A 22,780-nucleotide genomic window follows, 5' to 3' on the forward strand; every position below is an offset into this window, starting at 1 on the left:
CCGTTGCTCGATACGAAAATGCGCGCGCACCGGCGAGCACAAGAAGTTGACGGTGAGCAAAGTGCGCGTCTACCGCGCACACGCTCCACTCCCACGTGAGCGCATTAAACTGCACTGGGGGAGCCACAGGATGGTCGTGATCGGAGCCGGGAACGGGACCATGATCGACGAGCGGCTCGGTAAAGTAGCCCCGGACCCCACGGTCCCGGTGGGGCAGCTCACGTCGCGCCTGCTGGATCTTGTCGCCTCGGGTGATACGGTGGAATCCAACGGGACCGGCTGCGGGGAGTCCATGCTGAGCCACGGCCGCGCAGAGAAGGTTCTGATCGGCTCGGCTCTGACGCTGCTCACGCTGTGCACCGTCGGCGGCAACCTGCTGGTGGTCATCTCGGTGTGCGCCGTCAAGAAGCTCCGGCAGCCGTCCAACTACTTGATCGTCTCCTTGGCCGCCGCGGACCTCTCCGTCGCCGTGGCAGTCATGCCCTTCGTCAGCGTCACAGACCTGAGCGGCGGACGCTGGAGGTTCGGACGCTGGTTCTGTAACATCTTCATCGCCATGGACGTCATGTGCTGCACCGCCTCCATCTTGACCCTGTGCGCCATCAGCATCGACAGGTGAGAAGAAGAAAAGAAAAAAATCTCTTTGACCTGTGTGAGGGGCGGAGTGGAGCAAGTGGAGTTTCTTAGTAAACATTGAATCACCTGAGATCTTTGATGTGGAGTGGAGTTTTGGTGCAGATCCAGAACAAGGTGCCAAGTAGGAGGGGTTCATGGCAGCATGACAACATTCTGTTTTTTACTTCTCTGCAGGTATTTAGGAATCACCAAGCCACTGACGTATCCGGTTCGCCAAAATGGCCGCTGCATGGCCAAGACGGTGGCGTGGGTGTGGCTGCTGTCGGCCTCGATCACCCTTCCCCCTCTCTTCGGTTGGGCCCAGAACGTCAACGACGGGCGCGTGTGCCTCATCAGTCAGGACGTGGGCTACACCGTCTACTCCACTGCCATGGCCTTCTACATTCCCGTGTCTGTCATGCTCTTCACGTACTCGCGCATCTACCGTGCGGCCAAGCTGAGCGCCGCCAAACACACTATTGCCGCCTTCCCCCGGGAGGAGGAGTCCACGGAAACGGGAAGCGCAAGGGAGACCGAGGAAGAGGAAGTGGACTGCGTGTCAGTGGCGTTGAAACTACAGCAGGAGGTTGAGGACGAGTGCGGCCAGCGTGTTTCCCGCTTCCTCAAGAGCAGCGAGCAGCGGTGGCGGCGCCGCGGCAGGAAGAACCAGTCCATCTTCAAACGGGAGCAGAAGGCGGCGGCCACACTGGGCATCGTGGTGGGCGCCTTCATTGTGTGCTGGCTGCCGTTCTTCCTGCTGTCCACAGCCAGACCTTTCGCGTGTGGCGTGGCGTGCAGCTGCATGCCGCTGTGGCTGGAGAGGACGCTCCTGTGGTTGGGATACACCAACTCGCTCATCAACCCCTTCATCTACGCCTTCTTCAACCGAGACCTGCGCGCCACCTACAGGAACCTGCTGCGCTGCCGCTACCGCAACATCAACCGCAAGCTGTCTGCCGTCGGCGTGCACGAGGCTCTCAAGCTGGTGTACGAGCCCCGCCCCGCCGTCCGACCACCGCCGCCGCCATGATGACTAACATGGACACCTGATGAACAAGTCACATGACAACAAGCTTTTTGTTTTACATCCAGACATGTAGCCTCCATGTGAGGGTGGGCTGATGACATCATCAACTGACAGCAGTCAATGACACGGCTGTACATGAAGGCATCGACTTCCTGTTTAATGATGATGAGTCCTCTAGAGGCGGGCCACTGCATCACATGTTGATGTCACGTGATGCGGGAAGCCGTGCAATGGTGTCAATCAGGAAGTAAAGTGAGTGTCATCCAAACATTTTAATCATCAAATAACGTTGGAATGGCGGACGACAAACAGGAAATTTAAAGTGCACAAGTTTTCCTTCTTGACATCAAACTGCAACACAACTGTGTAAAAATTGCACGTTTTAAACATTGAAATAAAGTCAGTGCTAGTCAGCTATGGATAAAACGGTATAACTCATCGATTAGCTTAGCCGAACACGTAGGTGCTACGCTAGGCTACCCAAAGGTCAAAGAACAACTTATTCGAAATAAGTACTAATTATTTACTTCGAAATAATAAATACTTGACTGAAACGCAAACGCAACACGTGCACCTGGCTTCAGGAGGCCATTATTTGGCCTTCGTGGAGCGAAGACGCCTCCGCATGGTGGCACGATCTCCTTCCTTCTCCTCCGTCCCGCTACTGACAATCTACAACGGCAAGAACAAGTTCTCAGTCACAGCACAGCACGTATGTGTGCCGCCATGGCGACGATGACACCACACTCGAACCCACCGGGTGTACGGGTATGTCCATGGGTGACGAGATCTCTGGCCGGAGAAGCTTTCTGTTCTTCTTGCTTCTCTTGTTCTTCAGGCTGATGGAGGAAGGGGAGGTGATGGCGGTCGAGGGGGAGGAGGTGAAGTCCGTGGCGCTCCTGCCGCTCACCAGACTCATCATCTTCTTGGCTAATTTAAAGATCAAGAAAATAAAAGTCTAGTAGGAAGGTGTGCTTCATTGCTTTCTATTCATTGGTAGAACATCAAGGAAGAGGAGGGGTCAGTGGTAGAGGAAGGCCAAGAGGAGTGAAAGGAAAGTGAAGGACAGCAGGACAATGTCCCTGCTCGGGGCCATCATCAGGCGACGTCCTCGGCCAGACACTTTGTCAAAGCTGTTAGCTTTTGTGTGGCCTGCCGCTGCTAGCTTGATTATGGAACAACACACACACACACACTAACCTTTAGTGCCGAGCAGCGTGGGCGAACTTTGCAGGAAGTCGCCAATCTTCTGCAGCGTTCCTTCCTTGCGGGAGCGAATGCTGCTCTGAGAGGGATGAGCACCTGGACGGGGTGACTGCTGATCACATGACATTCCCATCACGTTTGCGTCATCATTTGACATAAACTGCACAGGTACAATGTGTGCTCTCAAAAAGACGTCAAGAAAAATACGTATATGTATTTAATCTGCTCTCTATATATATATATATATATATATATATATATATATATATATATATATATATATATATATATATATATATATATATATATATAGGGGTGCATCATAATTAGTGTGCTGATAATTAGGAATTATGACATCATACCGATAAATCTTCTAACATTAAAAATAGCTCATAAGTGATAATTTAAAAAAATAAAGCAAAAAAAAAACAAAAACCGCTCCAATGAGGCGAGATTAACCATACTGTTCAGGTGAGCAAATCAAGCGCTCCTTTTCCTCCAGCCTGTGATGTTAATGGTCTGTTATAACTTAACCTGAGCTCACTGGGCGATATGGACCAAAACTCGTATCCCAATATATTTAGGCTGAGTATCCATATTTGATATATATCCCCATATTTTTTTTTTTTTTTACACAAAGTGAGTGTACACAAAAGCCAAATACGAGTGCAAAATGTTATTAAAAATGTAAATATCTAAACAGCCACTGAAATAAAATAATATATTCTTTTTTTGAATAAATATAGAAAAAGTTAAATCTAATGTTCAATCATGCTGCACTCAAGGTAGTCTCTGTAGCCGGGTTAATGACGCTAGCGCTTCCATTTTGTGTTCCCATGACGACATGTTTTATACCGTCTTTATACAGAAACCTTTATACTGTCTTTTTCACTGTTCACTTCCGCTATGCAGCCTCTCCTTGCAAGGGGGGTGCTCAATGCTAACAGCTACTCCCGTGTGTAAACAATGGAGCAAGCGGCAAGCTACAAACGTAACGAGATGAACATGCACAGCTGCACACTTGCTTAATGGCAAAAAGACAATAAAGTAATAAATAAAGCACTAGTAAACAAAAACGCCACAAAAGACATGGAACTGCATGAACTAGCTTGCACTCGGGCGGCGCCATCTTGAAACATGACACCCCTGCCTCATATCCAGTTTCTATAGATATGAACCATATGCTTGTTTTTGATATTGCGCTTAAAAGAAATATCATTATTTTAAAAATATCCACATATGGCCCAAGCCAAAAACCTATATTCCCTTTCCGAGGAAGGCATTCTGTTTGCGAGTTGAACCAAATTCTTTGTGATGAGGCGGGATATCAACTGGTTTGAAGGGTGGCGTCACACGAGCTGCTCAGACCGTGTGCCCGAAGACGGTGCACGTTGCTGGACACATCCACAGTCCATGGGCAGTCCTTCTTACTTCCACAAAGTACAGTTACATCTAAATTCAAGAGTTAGCAGGTATCGGGACCATGTTGGTCTTGAGAATCAGAACCCGGTTTGGAAAAATATATATATATATTGAAGTGAATATCTGCCCATCTCGATTATATCAATGTAAATATGAATATTTTTACACCAACTCTTAAGTGTACTGTGTGTGTGTCCATTTGCTCATCACCTCTTGTTGGTGCATGCTCTGTGTTGGCGTCATTTTGGTATTTCTTTGATTCTCCGCCTCCACTTCATCCTGCTAACACACACACACGCGCACACAGTTAGAATGTTGACATGCAAACATCTGTGCAGCGGCTGTGACAAACACGTTTGCAGCTTCCGCCGCCGCGCCTGCTCAGACGGGCATCACATGACCTGAGCCGGTGAAGTAGACCAAGAAGAAAGATCTTCAAAAGTTCACTTCACAGCAGCGGACAGGCTCTGACTGTTGGGTTTTTGTGTGACGTCAGTCACATAGCATTGTGTAGCAGCCACTTCGCTCCAGTAACAAGAAAGTGGAGGCGACAGCCAATGAGAGCGGAGAACATTGGAGGACAGCTTGGAGACACAAAAAAGAAAAAAAAAAAAGTGTTGAGGCGTCAGTGACTCACACGCGATGTGGCGGTGTGGACCGTACCATCTGGACCCCTTCTGCATTAAGTAGACGAGCGCGTATTACGCGGTCCACATGCACCATGCTCCACCATAACGACTTTGTTGGCGAGTGTAAGGCCATGAATCAGGATGAAGGTGTCGTGATGGAGGATGATGGATGATTATGAATCATGAGTACTACAGATTTGTTAGGATGCTAATGGGGTGAATTCTAATTACATATTTCGTATTCAAAATACCTCAATGATTGTTGGACGCTTTCTCCTCCTAAAAATAGAAGACTTGAAGAAAAAAAAAGTAGAAGTTAAACATTTGTTTTGCTCACACAGACCTATGGCAGTTTTTCTCCCATTTGTGCATATTTTTTTAATATACTTTTTTTTTTAATACGTATATTCGAGTCCCGCTCCTAGACTGTGGTGCAAGTTGAGTTTGGTCAGACCTTCTACATGTATCATACCTGTACTAAGTCACTCACGCCATACACAGAACGCACAACGGACATATAAAATACTGAATACAAGAATGACATCAAACGGAAATGTGCTTGTAGAATATAACACAAATAAACAGATACAATCAAGATATACCTGATATTGATATACAGTGGGACAACGCGTCAGCGTCATCAATGACTGAATGATGCATCGTCATTCAGAATTAAAAAATGGCGGCCGTGGCATCAAGCCAGGGGAAAAGATCTCACAATAGGATGTCAAAAGCATGGGAGTACTTTACACTTAAATACAGTAAAGTCTCGTTATATCGATATTCTCGGGAGTCGGAAAAAATACCGATATAACCGGACTATCCATATATCCGATCCTGCGCCGAACTGCATTAAAAGTGGGCGGATCTTTGATATGGCATGTAATTTTCTCCTTGAGTTCATGGATTGCGTATCTAGCATGCTTTTGTACTACAGTAAATAAAAATAAACTTACACTGTAGTGATTACCGGTTACCGGGACATAATTCACCCCGGAACTATCGATAGGGAAGGTGTTGCCACCCGGAGGGGTAGGCGCGAGGGACGGGTGTTTTCCGCTGTGTGTTCTGCACTCTGGTGGTGGAAGTGTGAAAAATAAAGTTGACTGGAAGCAGCCGTTCGCCGTGTTCTTTTTTGGTATTGAAATCTTTAAGCAAAGATTGATTTAAGCTGCTTTTGTATCGATATAAGCAGACCAAATTGGCTGGCGGGAGATGAAAAGGGCATCCTAGTAACCGGATTATCATAATAACCGTGTATCGTACTAACGGAGCTAATTATATCATAAAAGACTAGAAATTTGCCGGGAAATGAAAATAGTATCGTAATAAGTAGTAATTCGTTTAACCGATCGATATAACGAGACTTTACTGTATAATGACTGGGTGGTCTGTGACCTGTGCTAAAAGGAGATAGCGGACCATAAATGCACTACTGCGATGCACCAGCAATAGATCAATTTTAGATCCAGATCTATCAGAAAATGCACTCCTGATCAAAATGTGAAAGGGGACCAATGATGCATTTCCACTTGTCTGACCTACAAATGTAGTTAGAATGTTGGATGCTGGTGTTAAACCATGCCAATGTTTCAGATCAGGAGGTTTGCCCATTTGGAAGTGAGCCCATGAAGTTTGGGATGGCTCAAAATGCTCGGTTTCGAAAGAAGTGGTAAAACTGCCCCTTTGTGACATCACAGAGAATGGACATCCTTATATGGACGTGGCTGTAAGCAGATAAGTGCTCTGCCCTCCCCCAAACTCTGCTTCTCTGTTTACTTGCTAGCAATGCCTGGAAAGGGGAAGCCACATTTGAGGAATATCAGAGGAAATGGGTCCTACCTTCTCCATCTCGCTGCTCTTCCTTTTGCGAGCCGAGCGTGTGATTTTGACGGTGACGGTGCTGTCCTGGCCCTGGCGTCGCAGCGCCATGCGGTTGGGCTGCAGAGGGCTGAAGGAAATCTCCAGCTCCGGCTGGGGGAAGCGGCTGGCCTTGCCGTTCTCCGTGGAAATCTGGGAGGAGTCCAGCACAGCGGGGCAGCTGGAGGAGGCCTGTGAAGTTAAAGGTCATTATCTACACAGCAAAAACCCTATCTTAACTTTTGCTAATAATTCATGGAATAAATCAAGCAAGAAAAAATGCGGAGGCTTAAGTCAGGTTTATTAATAAAAAAAAAGACCAATATTTGGATTTGACTTTTAAAGTGTTAGATAGCGTCACACCACTCCACACACTCGCTTCCTCCATTTAGAAAGCCGTACTTGAAGTCAGGAGTGTATTTATGTAAAAATGTTGTTCTTTTGTGTGTGTGTGTGTGTGTGTGTGTGGAGGAGGGGTCTGGCACCACTTTTGTCTTCATTTATTTGTTTTAAAACCTTCCCCATTGCTAGTTGAATGTCTTCTTCTGATCTTCTGTGGGCTTGTTAAACAACCAACTGACACATTAGCACCACCATCTGGCGGCCAACACGGTCCACTGTTTTTTTGCGGCCCTATAGGGGGTGCTTGGGGCCACGGGCCTCTGGTTAAGAATCACTGATGTCCAGCATAGCTATGTAAACATAAGAAGCCAAATCACAGGTCACCTGACTGCTGACCGATGTCCTGGTCTCACTCCCTGGTGGTGACTTCCTGTTGGGGGTCGCACCCTCCTGGACTTTCTCGCCATCTTTCACCTGTGGAAGGACACGTCAATAAATTATTATCAGCCATGGTTTTTGAAAAGTACAAAAGATTGGCCAGAGACCTCAGTGGCATCACACTGGCTGCTCGGAGCATGTGACCAAATACAGTGCACCTTGCTGGGCCACGCCTAGTGACTTGTCCCATTCTAATTCTCCTGATAGCAGTGGTATGGTATATTGGATGACGACAAGGTTTGAGCCCTTCTTACCTCCAGGTGTGTACAAACTACAGTTATGTGTATATTAAAGCATTCACAATTCGGCAAAAATATGGCACCTTATTAAACGTAAACAGTGTATTCCTCCCAGAATTGGAGATGCAAATAAGATGATAAAACAATGCGAGGTTCAGAGTATGCCTGGGTTATTTAATAACAAAAGTGAAATAATTCTACTGATCAATTTTTTTGTGTCCATACTTTAGGCCACTATTGTTTTACATCATGTTTCTGCAAGTGTTTATTTTATATTAAAGCTCTGCATTCAATTGCAATGTTCAAGTCTGTCTGTTTTGATTTTGTGCACTGAAATTATTACGCCACATATATTATCGTTAAATTAATGTTTATTGACAGTAATGATCAGCAAAATGTGTTATTTTGACAGGAGGGTAAGTGTAGAGGGCATCTTCCCAAATGTTTTCCAGGATGGTTGCCTACTGGGTGCTCTCACACAAACATCTTAGCTGCCCTAGCAAGTGCCTGAGGAAAAACAGACCAATCATTTTTCTGTCAAGTACCTGTAGCTGAATCTTGTGTCCATATTTGTGCATTGTTCCTGTTAAAATAATCAACTAAAATTGCAATTGAAAACAACACAAACGCTGCAAAACATTGCAACTAGAGATAGCTTTATGCTTCTCAAGACCAATATGATTATGATAACTGATTTTATTAAGATTCAACTGTAGTTTGTGCACAAGGAGGACTGGAAGAAAATGGGATTAGACCAAGTGTGCCTGCTGATTTGTTCTAATCAAGCATCATGACATAACCACCACCATCAGGAGAACCAGAGGATCCAGCAGAGGTAGGCACCTGCTGTGGCCCAGCAAAGTGCACTATGTTTGGACACATGCTCTGAGCAGCTGATATGCCGCTTTGGATGTCAGCAGAACAGAGTATGGAGAGGGAGGAGCCATCTGGTGTGGCCCAGCAAGGTGTACTTTATTCGTGCTTTATTCATGCTCGGAGCAGCTGGTGTGATGCCATGGCGGTCTCTGGCAAACCTTTGGCACTTTTCACAAGCTGTGGCGCTGGCATTTTAGGTGGCTGATATTTTTTTTTTTTTATGAGCCATATGTGGAAAGTAGAAAGTGATGACCTGAGTGGTGGACTGCTGCTGATCTTTGTGTGTCACGCCAGTCTCCAGCGGATCTTTAAGCTGCGAGCTGTGACCTTCTCTTTCCACCAGAGGAGCCGCCAGGCTGTCGCCACCCTGAGACAGGACGTTTAAGTGGAAGAGTTAAGTGCATTACCATGAGGTCATGTCAAGGGCACCGCATCGACAACACAGACAGGAAGGGGAAGTTGTTCATTTGGAACAGGTAATCGCTGGCAATGCTAATTGAAAGTGTGCAGGAGACATTTTGACACATCCTTCAAGACCGCTCGGTACAAAATGTTCCAAAGCGTAAAACGTTACAAAAGGGAAGATGCTAATACACATTATCTTTATAATTATTACATTTATCTCACATGACGATGAAAAAGAGTGAGTGTAGTGTTTGGACAGGATTCAAAGATGTCCACATATCTCTTCTGATAGTGCGACAGCAGCTGGTGAATGAATTCCACATCAAAAGAAGTGTGAGGACTGTGAACATGTGGCCCAAAGATGGAGAGCAGCCAGCTGGATGAGATGTTCTCTTCCAAGCTTTGAGCCACACTGACCTCTACTGGCGACTCTGCCCTGAGTGAAGGTGTTTTTGTGAAAGAGTAAAGTTATGGCTCTTTGAAGGGAGCCGGAACGTAACAAGCTTCCTTTTGCAGTGGTTTTTAATCACCCCTCAGATACTGGAACACTTTCCCTTTCTATACATCCGTTTACTGGTGTCGAGATTTGCAAATGTCAACTTAAAACTCAGCTGTTAAACTGCTTACTCCTCCCGACCTTAGTTTTGTCGGTCTTTCCCTTTTCCATACATCCATCTACTATAACGCTTATTCTCGCTATCCTATCCCAGCTTTCGGTATTGCCATTTTTACTTTTTACGTTTATAGGGCTGGGCGATACAGACTTTAACATGTGTCATGATATTTTTGGGAAATATCACGATATAAAATGTTAATTCGGCAGTCTTGTATAAAAAGCTCCAAATATAAATAAAGTATATTTGTGGCCGAATGCTTCACGGGGAATTGACTTCTGGTGGCGGGGAACCGTCCTGACAGGGAAAAAGACCGCAATCCTCCGCCACATGGCCCTCAGTGTGTATCTATCGCGTATCCTTCTCCATCGCTGCCCCCACCCTCTGGAACTCTTTGCCCTAATTCACTCCGTGCTTGCCCTGACCTTCCCTCCTTCAAAAAAACACTAAAAACCCACCTCTTTGAATCTGTTTTTAATGTCTAATTTTTTATACCCTTACTGCTGTGCCCCGCCCCGCATGTTGTATTTTAACGTATCTTTTACTCTTTACTTGCTTTTAGCAGTTGATGTTTGCTAAATACAAGGATGAAGAGTCTTGAACCAGTCATGATGTGCTATATATATCATATATATCACTATATTGACACAGGGATGGTTATATCACCTTGTACTTCGGTACGAGGTACATTATTTAAAAAAAAAACCTTAAACTGTATTATGGAAAGCAGGAAGTGAACAAATGTAACAGTTACTGATTGTAAAAGTACCAGATGGAGGGGTAGGATTTAATAAGCTTTGCTTCTTCCTACTCCTTTTGGACATGTGGAAATGTGAACTGATTATGTGATGCATTCAATTGTAATCTGATGCATGTTCAAATTAAATAAAACCATTACCATTATTCAACTCGATTTTTCTGTAAAGTGTCTTTGAGTATTTTGAAAAGCTCTATACAAATAAAATGTATTATTATTATTATTATTATCTAACAACTATACACCTCATTATTTTGTCTTTTAATTTCATAATTATCTAATGAATTCTGACTTGATCTCATATTTTTGACTGAATATATTAGTAATTATGACCATTGGGATATGTGGCGGAAACAGGCTTTCATACTACAGGATTTTCTATTTCCCCTCACCTAAAAGAAGAAACACGCCATTACCATTACAAACGGCTCACAACTGCAAACTAGCTATCACTGTTTACATAAGAGATATCCAGAAAAGCATCTCCAAGTCATACTGACCTCTGCTGGCGCCTCTGTGCGATTTTGGCGAAGCTGCTGGATCAATTTGTCTTTGTCAGCTTGGCTGTCCAGCAGTTTCTGAAGCTGAAGCTGCAGAGCAGCAACCAGAGCGTCTCGCTCCTTCCGCCAGGTGTCCATGGTGTGCTCCTGGTCAGCCAGCTGGGCCTCCTGAAGAATATAAGCATATGAGGACGAGGAGTAGGACCATGCTGATGCTGAAGAGTCTTCAAGACAATTATCGGCTCACCAAGCGGGCCTGCTGGCCCAGGTATTGTTGTCTGTCCTCTACAAACTTCTTCATTTCTTGGTTCCTCTTGTCCTCCGCCTCTTTGATTTGGCCAATGAGAGCCAGCTTCTCCTCCTTCCACTTGTGGCGCTCCTCCAGTTGTTTCTCCTCCCACAGCTGGCACGAAAAGGCAAAAAGTTAAACTATGACCAGAATAAATAAACTTTCTGGTCTAAAAAGGCTTTTTTTTTGTTGGGGTAGGCTGTATCTACAAGTTACACCATCAGCTGGACACAATCTTTCTTCTTGTCATCACTCTAGGAACCCTGTTGAGCATACAGTTTTAATAACGACAAGGAAAATTGGCAAGCGTCATTACAGTCTTCTTTCCATCAGAAGGTAAGCTTCTGAACCAGGGATGATTAAAAAAAACTAACTTAGCAACACTCAGACTGAAGAGGGAATAATGCTGCTTTTAAGAGTATGCATTCATTCATTCATTTTTTACCGCTTTTCCTCACGAGGGTTGCAGGGGTGCTGGAGCCTATCCCAGCTGTCTTTGGGCGAGAGGCGGGGTACACCCTGGACTGGTGGCCAGTCAATCACAGGGCACATATAGACAAACAACCATTCACACTCACATACCTATGGACAATTTGGAGTGGCCAATTAACCTAGCATGTTTTTGGAATGTGGGAGGAAACCGGAGTACCCGTAGAAAACCCAAGCATGCACGGGGAGAACATGCAAACTCCACACAGAGATGGCCGAGGGTGGGCTTTTAAGAGTACTCAGTACAAATATTATGTCCTAAGTAGGGATATCCGATATCAAACTCACAATTTCCGATTTTTATTGAGCAGTGTTTCTCAATTATTTTCCGCCATGCCCTACATTTTTCCGCGCCTCCCTGATTTGAAATACTGGAGAATGTAATAATCTTTATTGACATATCTGTACTGTACGACTGTACTTGAAACCGAAGCAGGAAAATGCAATTAAATGGAGAGCATCCCAGCGTCAAGAGTCAAATTGAGTACTTCAACTACTTCAAGCATCTGGGTAGGTTTGCATTAAAATTAAAAATTCTCACGCCTCCCCGACTTACAGGGGGTTACATGTGGACGTGCAATGGCCGGGTCAGAAGCATCCATGCTATCCCGCCGTGTGTCCACAGAGTTTGGCCGGGAGGAACATCACCCGATGCGGGAGGAGCCCTTGTCTGTTGTTATCTCCATATTACATTGCTGTGTGATGTTTTACACTTGAAGACACAGCGAGTAAGGATTCTAGGTGAAACATTAACCTGCCAACGATTTCAATCAAGCCAGTGAGTTCATAGTCACGTTGCGCTCCTTGTTAAAGTATTAACAAGTAGTATTAAAGTAATAAAGTATTAAAGTATTATTGTTAAAATATTCTGTCATGTCAAATATTTACTCATGTATCTTTGAGTGTACTTGCCACAAAATGGAGAGCATAGCATATTCTAGAGTACTATAAATTTGTACATGTTGGTAGGTCTGCATTGAAATGAAAGCCTTCCCGCACTGAAGTAGGACTTACTAACCTTTTGAGGAACATAGTGTAAACTGCATTTTGCAACAATCTCCGCAAATGCAATGTTCATGCTAAGTCCTCTACATCGGTTCTCATAAAGGGAATACGATATACATATATGCCCATATCGGGCTTCTAGGCTGATAATTATCGGTGGCCTATAGTATCGCACATCTCTAGTCGTCACATATAAAATGCTGAGTAAGGTGATGTTAAAAGTCAACCTGGGTCCCACATTCATTGACATGCTGACAAACTAAAAGGCTTGTTAAGGACATTGAACACATGCATGCATGGACAGTATACTCCTGAGCAAAATTTGAAGGCCAATTGCAAAACTTTTTTTTTTCTTGCAAACAAGCATTGAGAGACATGTTTAAATGTCAGAGATACTTTGCATACAGTATGTAGCGTTTGAATGCACTGATGTTCATGTGTAGAGGTCAGAAAAAAGTTGTAAAAGAGCATTAGGTTCCAACTGTGGGGAAGCTACGCTGTGTCTGTCTGTCTTGTCATCATAACTGAGAGATGGGGCATTCCATCATTGCACGCATTAATGACATTAAATGTCATGAAATAATTGTCATTATTTAATAATGCGTTATTTTTGACAGCCCGAATATGTCTGTGTGTGGTCTTGACAAGTTGACTTTAAGCTTTCACAAGACATTAAAGATTAACCAACACGAAATGTAAGCCTCCTGTTAGGGAGTGCTCACACTTGTCCATTCGTGCTGTTCTGGTGTGATCCCCCTCCCTCGACTAGCCCCCGCTCATGTTGATCATTTGTGTTCAGGCTTTGTGTCTCAAGTAATTCAGGTTAGTCATGTCGGTCACGGTGGCCACCGTCATGAATTACCAGAGAAGCAGACACGTGAATTTTTTGTATTACACTGTGAACCTGCGGCTAATTTAAGGCCATGTTCTTGTGACATATCCTTTACTTCAGGACGACTACTAATCTTTTAAATACGCAAGGCAGTGAGTAAACACCAGTCATTTCCAATGGCTTTCAAAGATTGTGAGTTTTCTTATAGCTCATGATTGCCTCCTGCACAATAAAGAGCTACTTGGTCCTGGACTCGTGCTTGCCACGAGTGCCACAAGCTTATACATATATGAGCAAGTCTGTTTTTCTCTCTACATTTAGTGTGTGCAGCTTAAAGGGGAACTGCACTATTTTGGGAATTTTATTATATATTCATTTACAATCCTTATGTGAAACGGAAACAAATAGGTCTTTCCCTTTTCTGTGCATTATAAGACAAGAAAACTAGCCAACAATGCATGCCATTGGGACACACCTATTTCCACTATGAAGCCCTCTAAATAAACCTCTACTGAGGTTGCATGGTTTGATATCCATGCTGTGATCATGCACTTACACACGTACATGGGTGATAACATGGAATAGTTGCAGTATCTTGCACTATTTGGATGATTTGCTTATTTTCTTGGCGCATTGATACACATAGTAATGCGTTCTGTCAACAGCAGCAGCATAGATACAGTTAGGCTGTGAGGCCTTTAGTGTCACAATAGGTATTTCCCATGACGTCTGTTGCTAGCTGGCTCATATTAACTTGTTTTCTCACGCTAGAATGCACAGAAAAAGAAAGAAATATATGTTTGTGTTTGACAGAAGGATTGTGAATGATGGACAAAATTCCAAAAAAGGTGTAGTTCCCCTTTAAACACCGGAAATGACAGGTAATACCATCACAGTTTGTACCAGCACACATATCAATCCACTTTGTTACCTTGAGGTTTTCCACAGCCCGAGCAGCTTCCTGATTGGCTCGTTCAAGGTCATGTGACGAGCCGTCAGCGGGATGGGTTGCATCCTTTTCATCGTTTTGCTGCCTCAAAAGCTCCTTCATTCTTTCGAGTTCTGAAACGACAACATTGATGCTTTCCAGTCCTCACTTTCTGTCTCTTTCGTTCTTTTTATTTTACCTCCAGTGAGCTCCTGGATGAGGTTGGCTTTCTCCTCCAGGACCTGCTCCATCTGCTGCTGAGTCTCCTCCTGCTCCAGGAGAGCCAAGCGCATGTCCTCTATCACGCTCTGCTTTGCCTCCAGCTCTGCTCACAGCACAATTATTGACCTTGAGGGCTGCTCAGCCTCAGCGGGTTACGACCTTGACTTACCTTGACGGGCTTTGTGGTACTTTTGCAGTGTCTCGTCACTCTTGGTCTCTGCTGGCTGCTCCTACAGGACAGGAAGACGGCGTGTCAGACCATGAGGAAGAATGTGCCCGGGCAGAAACAAACGGACCAGTTTGAGTTGCTGGATGGTTCTGTCCCTGTTGGTCAGCTCCAACTGGAGCTGCTTCTTCGCTTTCTCCACATCGGACAGCTTCTGTCTTAAGAGCTTCTCCTCGTCTTTCATGGTGGAGATCTGCAGGGTATCACCGTCACGTTGTGGTGATCAGCAAGTCATTTTCAGGAGATTGAGGACGGTACCTCTTTGTGGACCTGCTGAATCTGCTTCTTGTAGTCAGCTAGCTTCTCTTTGAGGTCACAAGTGTCCTCTTCTTTCCTCTCAAGATCCAGGCTCAGACTTCTTACTTTGTCCGAGTCCTGCTTGGAAGTTTCCTTGAGTCTGGGAAGGAAACGAGAGACCAAAAAGCTGTATGACGACGTTACGCAAGCACCCCAAAGAAGGAAGTGGTGCTTACCTGATGATCTCCTGAGCACTCTTCTCCAGCTCGGCGTCCTTGAGGGCGATGGCCTCATGGGCCACCGCCAACAACTCCCTGCGGCGCTCCACCTCCACACGCCGCGCCTCCTGGAGGGCTTGGCTGTCGCCGTCCTCCCGCTGCTCCTGCAGCTTCTTCTGTAGAGTGGCTATGTGCGCCTCTTTGTCGCGCAGCTTCTTCTCCAGCTCAGCGGTCACCTGGACCTCCACATCTGAGGCAGCAGGCGGTGCCTCCTCCTCCATGTTGGTGACCTTTCTTCTTAATGACGCAAGGTCAGCGTTGAGCCTGCTCACTTCTTCTTCAGCGGAACATCTGCTGGAGCTAGCTTCTTCTAGCTTGGTCTTCAGCTGTTCTGCTGTGTGCTGCTGTTCGCCGAGCTGCTGTCTGAAGTGGTCACATGATGCTTTTTGTTCATGCAGTTCCTTCAGCTGCTTCTCACAGGTTTCTTCTCTTTGTCGCAGCTTCTGACTGAGCTCTGCGACCTGCTTTGTCGTCGACTCACTTTGCTCCTGGAGCATCGTTCTCTGCTCTTCAGCTTGGTGGTGGGCAGCTGCTTCCTGGAGGCTCAGTTTCTCCTGCAGCTGCTCCAACAAGAGCTTCTTGCGGGCCACATCTTCGTTAATGCGTGTGAGCTCTGACATCTGACTTTTACTTTTCTCCCTTTCATCTGAGAGACTTTTTTGGAGCGCGCGCACTTCCTGTCTGAGCTGCTCATTGACGGTGGTCTGGTCAGAGCTCCTCTGGACTTCTTTCGTGTTGTTTAGCTGTTCCTGAGTGGATGCTTGTTCTGCTCTCACTGTCTCCGTGGTAACCTTGCTGCTCCTTTCCTCCTGCAGAGCGGCGAGCATTTCTTCTCTGGCTTGCCGCTCTACTTCCTCTTGGCCTTTTCGCTCCTTTTCCTCACTGAGCTTCAGCTGGCCTGTAGCGGTGGTGGCCTCCTCCTTAGAACGCCTATCCTCCTGCAGGGTCTCCAGGATCTTCTTCTCCAGTGCAACAAGGACATCATTGTTGCCTGCAGTCTCCTTGTGAAGAGCAGCTAGCATCTCCTACATGCAAATGGAACAAAGCCAGTTTTAATAAAACCACAAGGACATCAGTGTTAAAACTGACAATTTTGTCATCCATTTTATTTACTGTTGTGTGCCTTTTTCATTTCAGTGTTTTTCCCCATAAGAGAGACAGGGTGTATTTTTTTGTTTGTTGTTTGGTTATGATTTTGAGTTAAATGGGGGCGATTATGCTAACTTTTCAACCCTTTGTATTGAGTTGTGGACTCCCATAGAGCAGATGACCACAATAACCTGCACAGAAAACTTTCTAGATGTGAGAGACTCTGCATCTCTTACAGCTGTATTTCCTTGAAGTTCCAAAACAGGCTGTTTGAATTTTTTACACCCACGTCCCGCTTCTGAGCATGCCCACTCCGCTGAGATCGGTCACACTCCCATACGCTTCTAAGTACCCTACTTCCGGACTCCTGCCGAAGCCCCCTTTCCAATTTTGTGGGTATAGGAGTTGGTAAAAAATGAATAAAGCCTTTGGAGAGCTAATAGAAAAGTGTTTAAGAACTTCTGTCCAGGGTTCAAGAGCGGATCTGGCCTACAGCACATGCCCATACAAGGAAGTATTCCTAACTACAACTGATCTCTCAGCATGGCCGTGGCATCTGCAAGGCAATTGACTGGGTTTCTAACTGCTGTCTTACCGCGCTCTGTGCATTGGGACCCTCTCCAAAGGTGGACATCTTTTCAATAAGCTTCTTGAAAATCTCCAGCCGCTTCTCCGCCCGCTCCTCCAGCAGCTCTTTCTCTCTCACCAGCCGCTCACTGCATCAAAACACACAAGGTCATTGAAATAGCAGCTATAGCAGACGGTTCCAGTGCATGTAAGAAGCAAACATCTCACGCAAAGTCCTTCTGCATTTCGGAGAAGAGCTTGGCGAACTCTGCGCCGACCTCCTCTCGGACCTGTGCTTCCATGAGTATGCTGTCTGCTCGCTCCTTCTTCAGCGCCATTTCAAGCTCCTTCAACAGTGCCGCCTGCTGCTGCAGGGAACATTGAGGAGATATTGAATGTGTGTTTGGATGCAAATATATGACAAAAAAAAATATATGACAAACCTCATAGGTCGTTTTATGCGTTTCATCCTCAACGTCTCCAAAGTTGTCATCACTGAGATACAAAGTGCCCTCCACTGAGACTTTATCGTCATCATCTTCCTGGATAACTTCCTGCACATCCTCCAGGCTGCTCTCCCAGCTAATCAGAGAACTTTGGACAGTCTTCCTGCCGCCCCCGCTGATGAAGGGCATCTCAGTGTCGGTCCTCAGGGGCGTGATGGGAAGAGGTTTGCTTGGCAGAAGTACAACCTGGGCAGAGGTCAAAGGCTGATGCCACATGCTCCTGTGTGGGGAGGAGGATGAGAAGACGGGAAGAGGCCGCACCTTGCGTGCCACAGCGGAGAACTTGAGGACACCGAGTGTCTCGTCGTACATGGAGGCGCACTGGTTGATGTTGACGATCATGCACGCTTTTCCTCGACCACAGAAGAAGGCCTGCAGGTAGTGGGTCAGCTTGCTCTCCCTGAAGGGGACGTGCTGGAGCAGCCTGAGGAACACCACCCAGGTCCATGTACGTTCCAGGTGAGGATGAACAGCGTTAAATGAGGCGGGGGCTCACTTGGACTGCTGGTTGTGTCGCAGCGCGTTGATGCACTTGCCCAGGATCAGCAGCGAAGTGTTGATGTTGCCGGCTTCCTTCAGACGTTCTCCTTGGTTCTGAGTCTTGGCACATCGCTCGGAGCCGGCGAGGTCGCACAGACACAGCCTGCCGAGTGACAACACACCTTCATGCACATGTTCTCAATATTGCTCAGTCCACGCCAACTGGTCACCTACTCGCTGACTCCGAGGACGCGGGGCGATCTGGCGTCCTTAATCCTCAGAACGCGAATGGAGAAGATGCTGTGGCTGCAAAGAGGAAGATGACATTAAAACTGAAGACTACTCTCATAGTCAGTGTGGAAGCTGCAGGGGCGCCGGGGTCACCTCCTGCTGGACAGCTGGTTGAGCCTGGTGGAAGAGAAGCTCTGGTTCTTCTTGCCCAGCTTCATGACTTTGTAGGCTTCCTCCGCACTGTCCACCTGGACCCAGCGCAGGTCTGCAGCATGGAGGTCGATGGTTAACTCCACACAATAACAAGAGGCTGACGTGATGTGTGGCTAGGCACAAACCTTTAACGAAGGCGTTGCCCTTCACGTCCTGAGACAAACGCAGGGCTGTCCTCCTGGGTGCTCCGCTGGGCATGGCCTCCAGGAGGTCGTGGATGCTCTCGTTGTAGATCTCACAGAAGGACACCCACACAGAGAACTTGGTGTCGGCTTCCACGGCGAGGCTGAGTCTGTCTTCTGCGTAGGAGTCTGGGACAGTGAGGACGATCAACATGAACAAATTTGTGTTCTTCTTGTGTGGACAACACAACACTGAGACTTACCTTCAAGAAGCAACTTACTGCTGGGAGGCCCCAGGCTGCTGTTGAGTTTCTCGCTCTAAGAGAGCAAACATTTCAAGCAGCGAGTGAGACATCTTCAGCAAGACCACAACAAGCTGTGGTATACGTTACGTCTTTAAACTGCTGCATGAGGTTGTTCTTGAAGACCGCCTCCTCCGCCTGCTGCTCCTTGCTCAGCTTGGTGAACTCTGTGCAGCGTTGAGGTTTGACGCTCATCCCGGCGAAGACCTTCTCTTCCATGCTGCTGAAGATTGCATTCAGAGACCTTGGCAGGATACCGGCATCAGCATCCGGACCTGATTGGAGTTACGAGGTTAGGAAGCAGGTAATGTGAAGGAGGAGAACATTTCCCTCATTATTGGTCTTTGCAAGCAACCGTCATCATCGCCCCCAAAAAGGTGGACTTAATTTTATTATGATTTATTGTTTGAATGTTCATACTGTATTCTCGAAACAGTGTCAGATGACAACAGAAGGGGACCTATTATGCAAATTTTGTTGCATACTCCTATCGAGCAGCTACACACAATAACCAGGTAAATTAAGCATTCTAGTTCTTCCAGAATCTATGCAACTGGATTTCTTTGGATTTTGTAATCCAATTCCAATGGATTATGCAAGTTTTTCGGGCCTATGTATTGAGTTGCGTACTCCTATCGAGCAGCTACACAAAATAACCAGGCAAATTAAGCGTTCTAGTTCTTCCAGAATCTGCACCCATTCAGCTGGATTTCTTTGGATTTCGTAGTTCCGTCTGTTTTAATGTATTCCAGGCACGCCTACTCCGTTATGGTTGGTCACAATCGCAAGTACTTAAAAAGGACTTGCAATTTGTGCCGCCAGTTGCGAACCCAACTTAATAGGAGTTGATAATAAACGACAATATGTTTTTTAAAATGTCGTTTTTTTTTAAATACAGCCATATGTGTTGGATTCCGAATCCGATCCGGAAGTAGAGACTGCACAGTCCCAAGTGTCTCAAGAAAAGAGGTTATGTCAAGACGTCTCTCAATGTTAAGTAGCTTTAAAATCTTTGTGTTAGGTTTTCTACAGGTAACGTCTAATGTGGCCACTAATTGTGGTGGGAAACAGCTACCCCCTCCCTGTATGCACACTCTACAGTGCTACACAGGGAAGTGCTTTTGCCTCATGGCTTACACTAAATAAAGACAGTTAGGACACTGATGAACTGTTTTTCCACCCCCAAAAATATAAGACCACCACCAGCGGCTAGCATGTAACATATAGCAAACTGGTGACTAACCCATGCATGCAAAGGTTTGTTCAATTTAACCTTTGAGGAACAATCACATTACAGATGGCTACGCAACGGGTGTGCAACGTGCAGCCGAGGAGCTGCCCCTTGCTCCTTTTTTTCATAAATTGGCCCTGAGCATATAAATATTTTAAAATATGCAGTTTTACAAACACCCTACTACGTGTGGATAAGGCCTGCATCGGAATTATATACCAGTACTGACCCAAAAATGTGAACGTTTTTCCAGCGTTGGTGACTCCATAGGTGAAAACCAGAGAATTCCTTCCTTGGAGAACATGTTTGACCAAATCCTTGACAGTTCCTTGGAATAACTCCCTCTGCGTGGTGTCTGCACCGTACACCTTCAAGAAATAAATTTGTATAGTAGAGTACACACAGTAAAAACACCACAAGTTAGAGAAACCCACTTGAGAGAACTGGAAGCGCTGAGCGGTGTATGGGAGTGTTTTGTCGGCGCTGAGACGGCCCGAGAGAGCTGCACTGGGAGGCCTCAGCAGGACGGTGTCAGGAGGATCCATGGACACGCAGTCCTGCACAGACAAACATGCTAACATGCATGCTTAACACATTTTAGCAGCGCAACTTTTGGTTCCACCTGCGACTCTCCATTCTGGGTCTCAGTTGCTGTGAAGGGTCGGATACGAAGGTAGACCTTAAGATGTTCTCTCTCCTCCGATGTGCTTGGCTGCACCACCACCAGAGTTGGAAGTAGAAAAAAAAATCACGGTTCAGAGCATGCGTGTCCATCTCCTGGGACATCACATTTGTTTGTTTGTGGGGTGACTCTGTACCTGACCCGGGTGGTGGGAGTGGCTCAGGATGTCTTCTGAGGTGGTCGAAGTGTCCTCCATCAGCACCTGGTCAAGCACGTCTTCTTCATGCTTCTGACAAGACTCCATCATGCTGCCACAAGACAACACCTTAATGGAGCTGACACACACAAGGGCCCAAAACAATGAGGCTGATTGGGTTTTTTTTCACCGTTTTGATAATCAAATAGTCCAGGGAAGAAAGTGACGTGTCTTGTTTTTCACGTATCTTCCTCAAACTGCAGTACAGCAGGACGCCGTGTATTCGTTTTCACCCAACACGAACCGCAATGCAAACGCTACATGCTAGAAAAACGTTTCAAACAATTAAATTTAAATTAAATTTCGTCTTCAAATGGATATTAAAGTACCATAATCTACCACATATCTTTCATATGATTTAAGTTGTACTTAACTTCCACAAAGAGAAGGCAAACGGAGATTCGACTCCAGGTTTCCCGATGTCCTGACTGTGTGGCCAACATGCTAACCACTAACCCACTGTGTAGGACCGCTACACTAGATATGATATTTTGAATGACGTTAGCAGATTTTTCTCATCGCTAAAATATGTGTTTGGTAACATTGTTACACTTTGAGCTAAAAGATGAGCTAGCTAACAAACTCTGGTGTAGCTTAACAGGAAAATACAATTAAATTTAGATCACTCGTTGCTTATGTTACGCCTATAGTCTATCCAGATACGATGTAAGAACTTAAAAAGTAGCGCGAAGCTGCTAATTAGCCAGCTAGCTTAAAGTTACACACGAGCTTTCTGCGTCACTTCATCGACGTAAAGACAAATATTCTAATTCTATTCCAAGAAAAGACATTCCACAAGAAGACACTCACCTGGTAGCTCGACCTGGCACATTAGTGAGCGCTGATCAATAAAAGAACGATTAAATGTCACTAGAGAGCAAACCGAAGTCGCACAAAACAAAACATCTGCTTGTCAAGCGGCGCTCTGAGTTTGAAAGCAACCAATCACAGGACACTTTCTTCTTCATCTTCAGCTTGGCTTGTTTCGGTTGACTCTGGGGGCCCCTGGTGGACAAAACACGAATCGATTCATATTGTTTACTTTATTCATTACTTCATTCATTTTCTACCGCCTATCCTCACGGGGGTCTCGGGGGGTGCTGGTGCCTACCCCAGCTGTCTTCTGGCGAGAAGCGGGGTACACCCCGGACCGGCCGCCAGCCAATTGTAGGCTTTTTGTTCATATATTTTGGAACTGATGTTTTATGTCTGTGTCTGTTTTGTACTGGGTGTTTATTTCATGTTATTTGTTTCCATTCAGTCACGTTCTCGTCCAAGATGGCCGTTAACATTCCAGGAACCATTGCCATGTTCTTTTTCTACCTGATGGTGTTTGGTATCGGAATCTGGGCTTTCTTCAAGGCCCGGAGGGAAAAGACCAAACGGGCAACCACCTCACTGGAGATGTCGTTGCTGGCCAACCGAAGCATCAGCCTGTTGGTGGGCATCTTCACCATGACGGGTGAGGCTCTTTCCAGCAGAACCTGGTAGCATCTCCTGGTGACCTGGTGTCTTCTTCCCTCCTGCAGCCACGTGGGTGGGAGGTGGCTTCATCGTTGGCCTGGCAGAGATGGTGTACACCCCCTCCATGGGCGTGGCCTGGGCCGCCATGGTGACGCTGGGATACAGCGCTTCTTTTATGATTGGTGACCACATTTAACATAAACACTGTCAATCAATTGTTAACTTAACAACACACAAGCTGATTGGTCCTCATGGAAGGGG

General features: G+C 45.9%; 2 protein-coding genes across 11 annotated transcripts; one reads left to right on the forward strand and one right to left on the reverse strand.

Annotated features, from left to right (window-relative positions):
* The first annotated feature begins 65 nt into the window (after positions 1 to 65).
* LOC131110082 (5-hydroxytryptamine receptor 7-like) lies at positions 66 to 2,147 on the forward strand. The gene is made up of 2 exons (XM_058062767.2): positions 66 to 615; positions 811 to 2,147. The coding sequence occupies exons 1-2, from the start codon at positions 131 to 133 to the stop codon at positions 1,643 to 1,645; spliced, it is 1,320 nt and encodes a 439-aa protein (XP_057918750.2). The 5' UTR covers positions 66 to 130; the 3' UTR covers positions 1,646 to 2,147.
* kif20ba (kinesin family member 20Ba) lies at positions 1,900 to 22,024 on the reverse strand. 10 transcript variants are annotated; one of them, XM_078793931.1, is made up of 31 exons: positions 21,866 to 22,016; positions 20,996 to 21,134; positions 20,800 to 20,889; positions 20,612 to 20,734; positions 20,407 to 20,545; positions 19,037 to 19,221; positions 18,908 to 18,962; positions 18,648 to 18,833; positions 18,463 to 18,574; positions 18,313 to 18,384; positions 18,095 to 18,241; positions 17,860 to 18,022; positions 17,536 to 17,784; positions 17,321 to 17,457; positions 17,121 to 17,241; positions 15,395 to 16,461; positions 15,180 to 15,318; positions 14,992 to 15,114; positions 14,865 to 14,925; positions 14,673 to 14,798; positions 14,477 to 14,607; positions 11,178 to 11,333; positions 10,931 to 11,098; positions 8,908 to 9,021; positions 7,486 to 7,575; positions 6,742 to 6,951; positions 4,481 to 4,552; positions 2,843 to 2,960; positions 2,400 to 2,572; positions 2,181 to 2,314; positions 1,900 to 2,148 (listed from the first exon to the last, which is right to left on the reverse strand). In XM_078793931.1, exons 2-30 carry the CDS (start codon positions 21,104 to 21,106, stop codon positions 2,234 to 2,236), a joined length of 4,719 nt encoding a protein of 1,572 aa, XP_078650057.1. In that variant the 5' UTR covers positions 21,107 to 21,134; positions 21,866 to 22,016; the 3' UTR covers positions 1,900 to 2,148; positions 2,181 to 2,233. The 10 variants fall into 10 exon arrangements, with proteins under 10 accessions (XP_078650057.1, XP_078650056.1, XP_078650051.1 ...); XM_078793930.1 differs by having other exon boundaries at positions 17,321 to 17,460; XM_078793925.1 differs by having other exon boundaries at positions 17,321 to 17,784; positions 20,996 to 21,107; positions 21,866 to 22,024.
* Positions 22,025 to 22,780: the final 756 nt, after the last annotated feature.

This window comes from Doryrhamphus excisus, linkage group LG10 (assembly GCF_037039965.1).
Source record: "Doryrhamphus excisus strain RoL-2023G ecotype Guam linkage group LG10, RoL_Dexc_Guam_v1.1, whole genome shotgun sequence".
Classification (NCBI taxonomy): Eukaryota; Metazoa; Chordata; class Actinopteri; order Syngnathiformes; family Syngnathidae; genus Doryrhamphus; species Doryrhamphus excisus.

What these genes read in the sequence shown, in the direction of transcription:
- LOC131110082 (XM_058062767.2), top strand. Translation starts at nt 131, where the DNA reads ATGGTCGTGATCGGAGCCGGGAACGGGACCATGATCGACGAGCGGCTC. An exon ending in TGCGCCATCAGCATCGACAG is followed by an intron (nt 616 to 810) that starts GTGAGAAGAAGA and finishes ACTTCTCTGCAG; the next exon opens with GTATTTAGGAATCACCAAGC.
- kif20ba (XM_078793925.1), bottom strand. Translation starts at nt 21,106, where the DNA reads ATGATGGAGTCTTGTCAGAAGCATGAAGAAGACGTGCTTGACCAGGTG. An exon ending in CGACACAACCAGCAGTCCAA is followed by an intron (nt 18,023 to 18,094) that starts GTGAGCCCCCGC and finishes GGTGTTCCTCAG; the next exon opens with GCTGCTCCAGCACGTCCCCT. An exon ending in GCACAGAGGCGCCAGCAGAG is followed by an intron (nt 9,022 to 10,930) that starts GTCAGTATGACT and finishes GTCCTGTCTCAG; the next exon opens with GGTGGCGACAGCCTGGCGGC.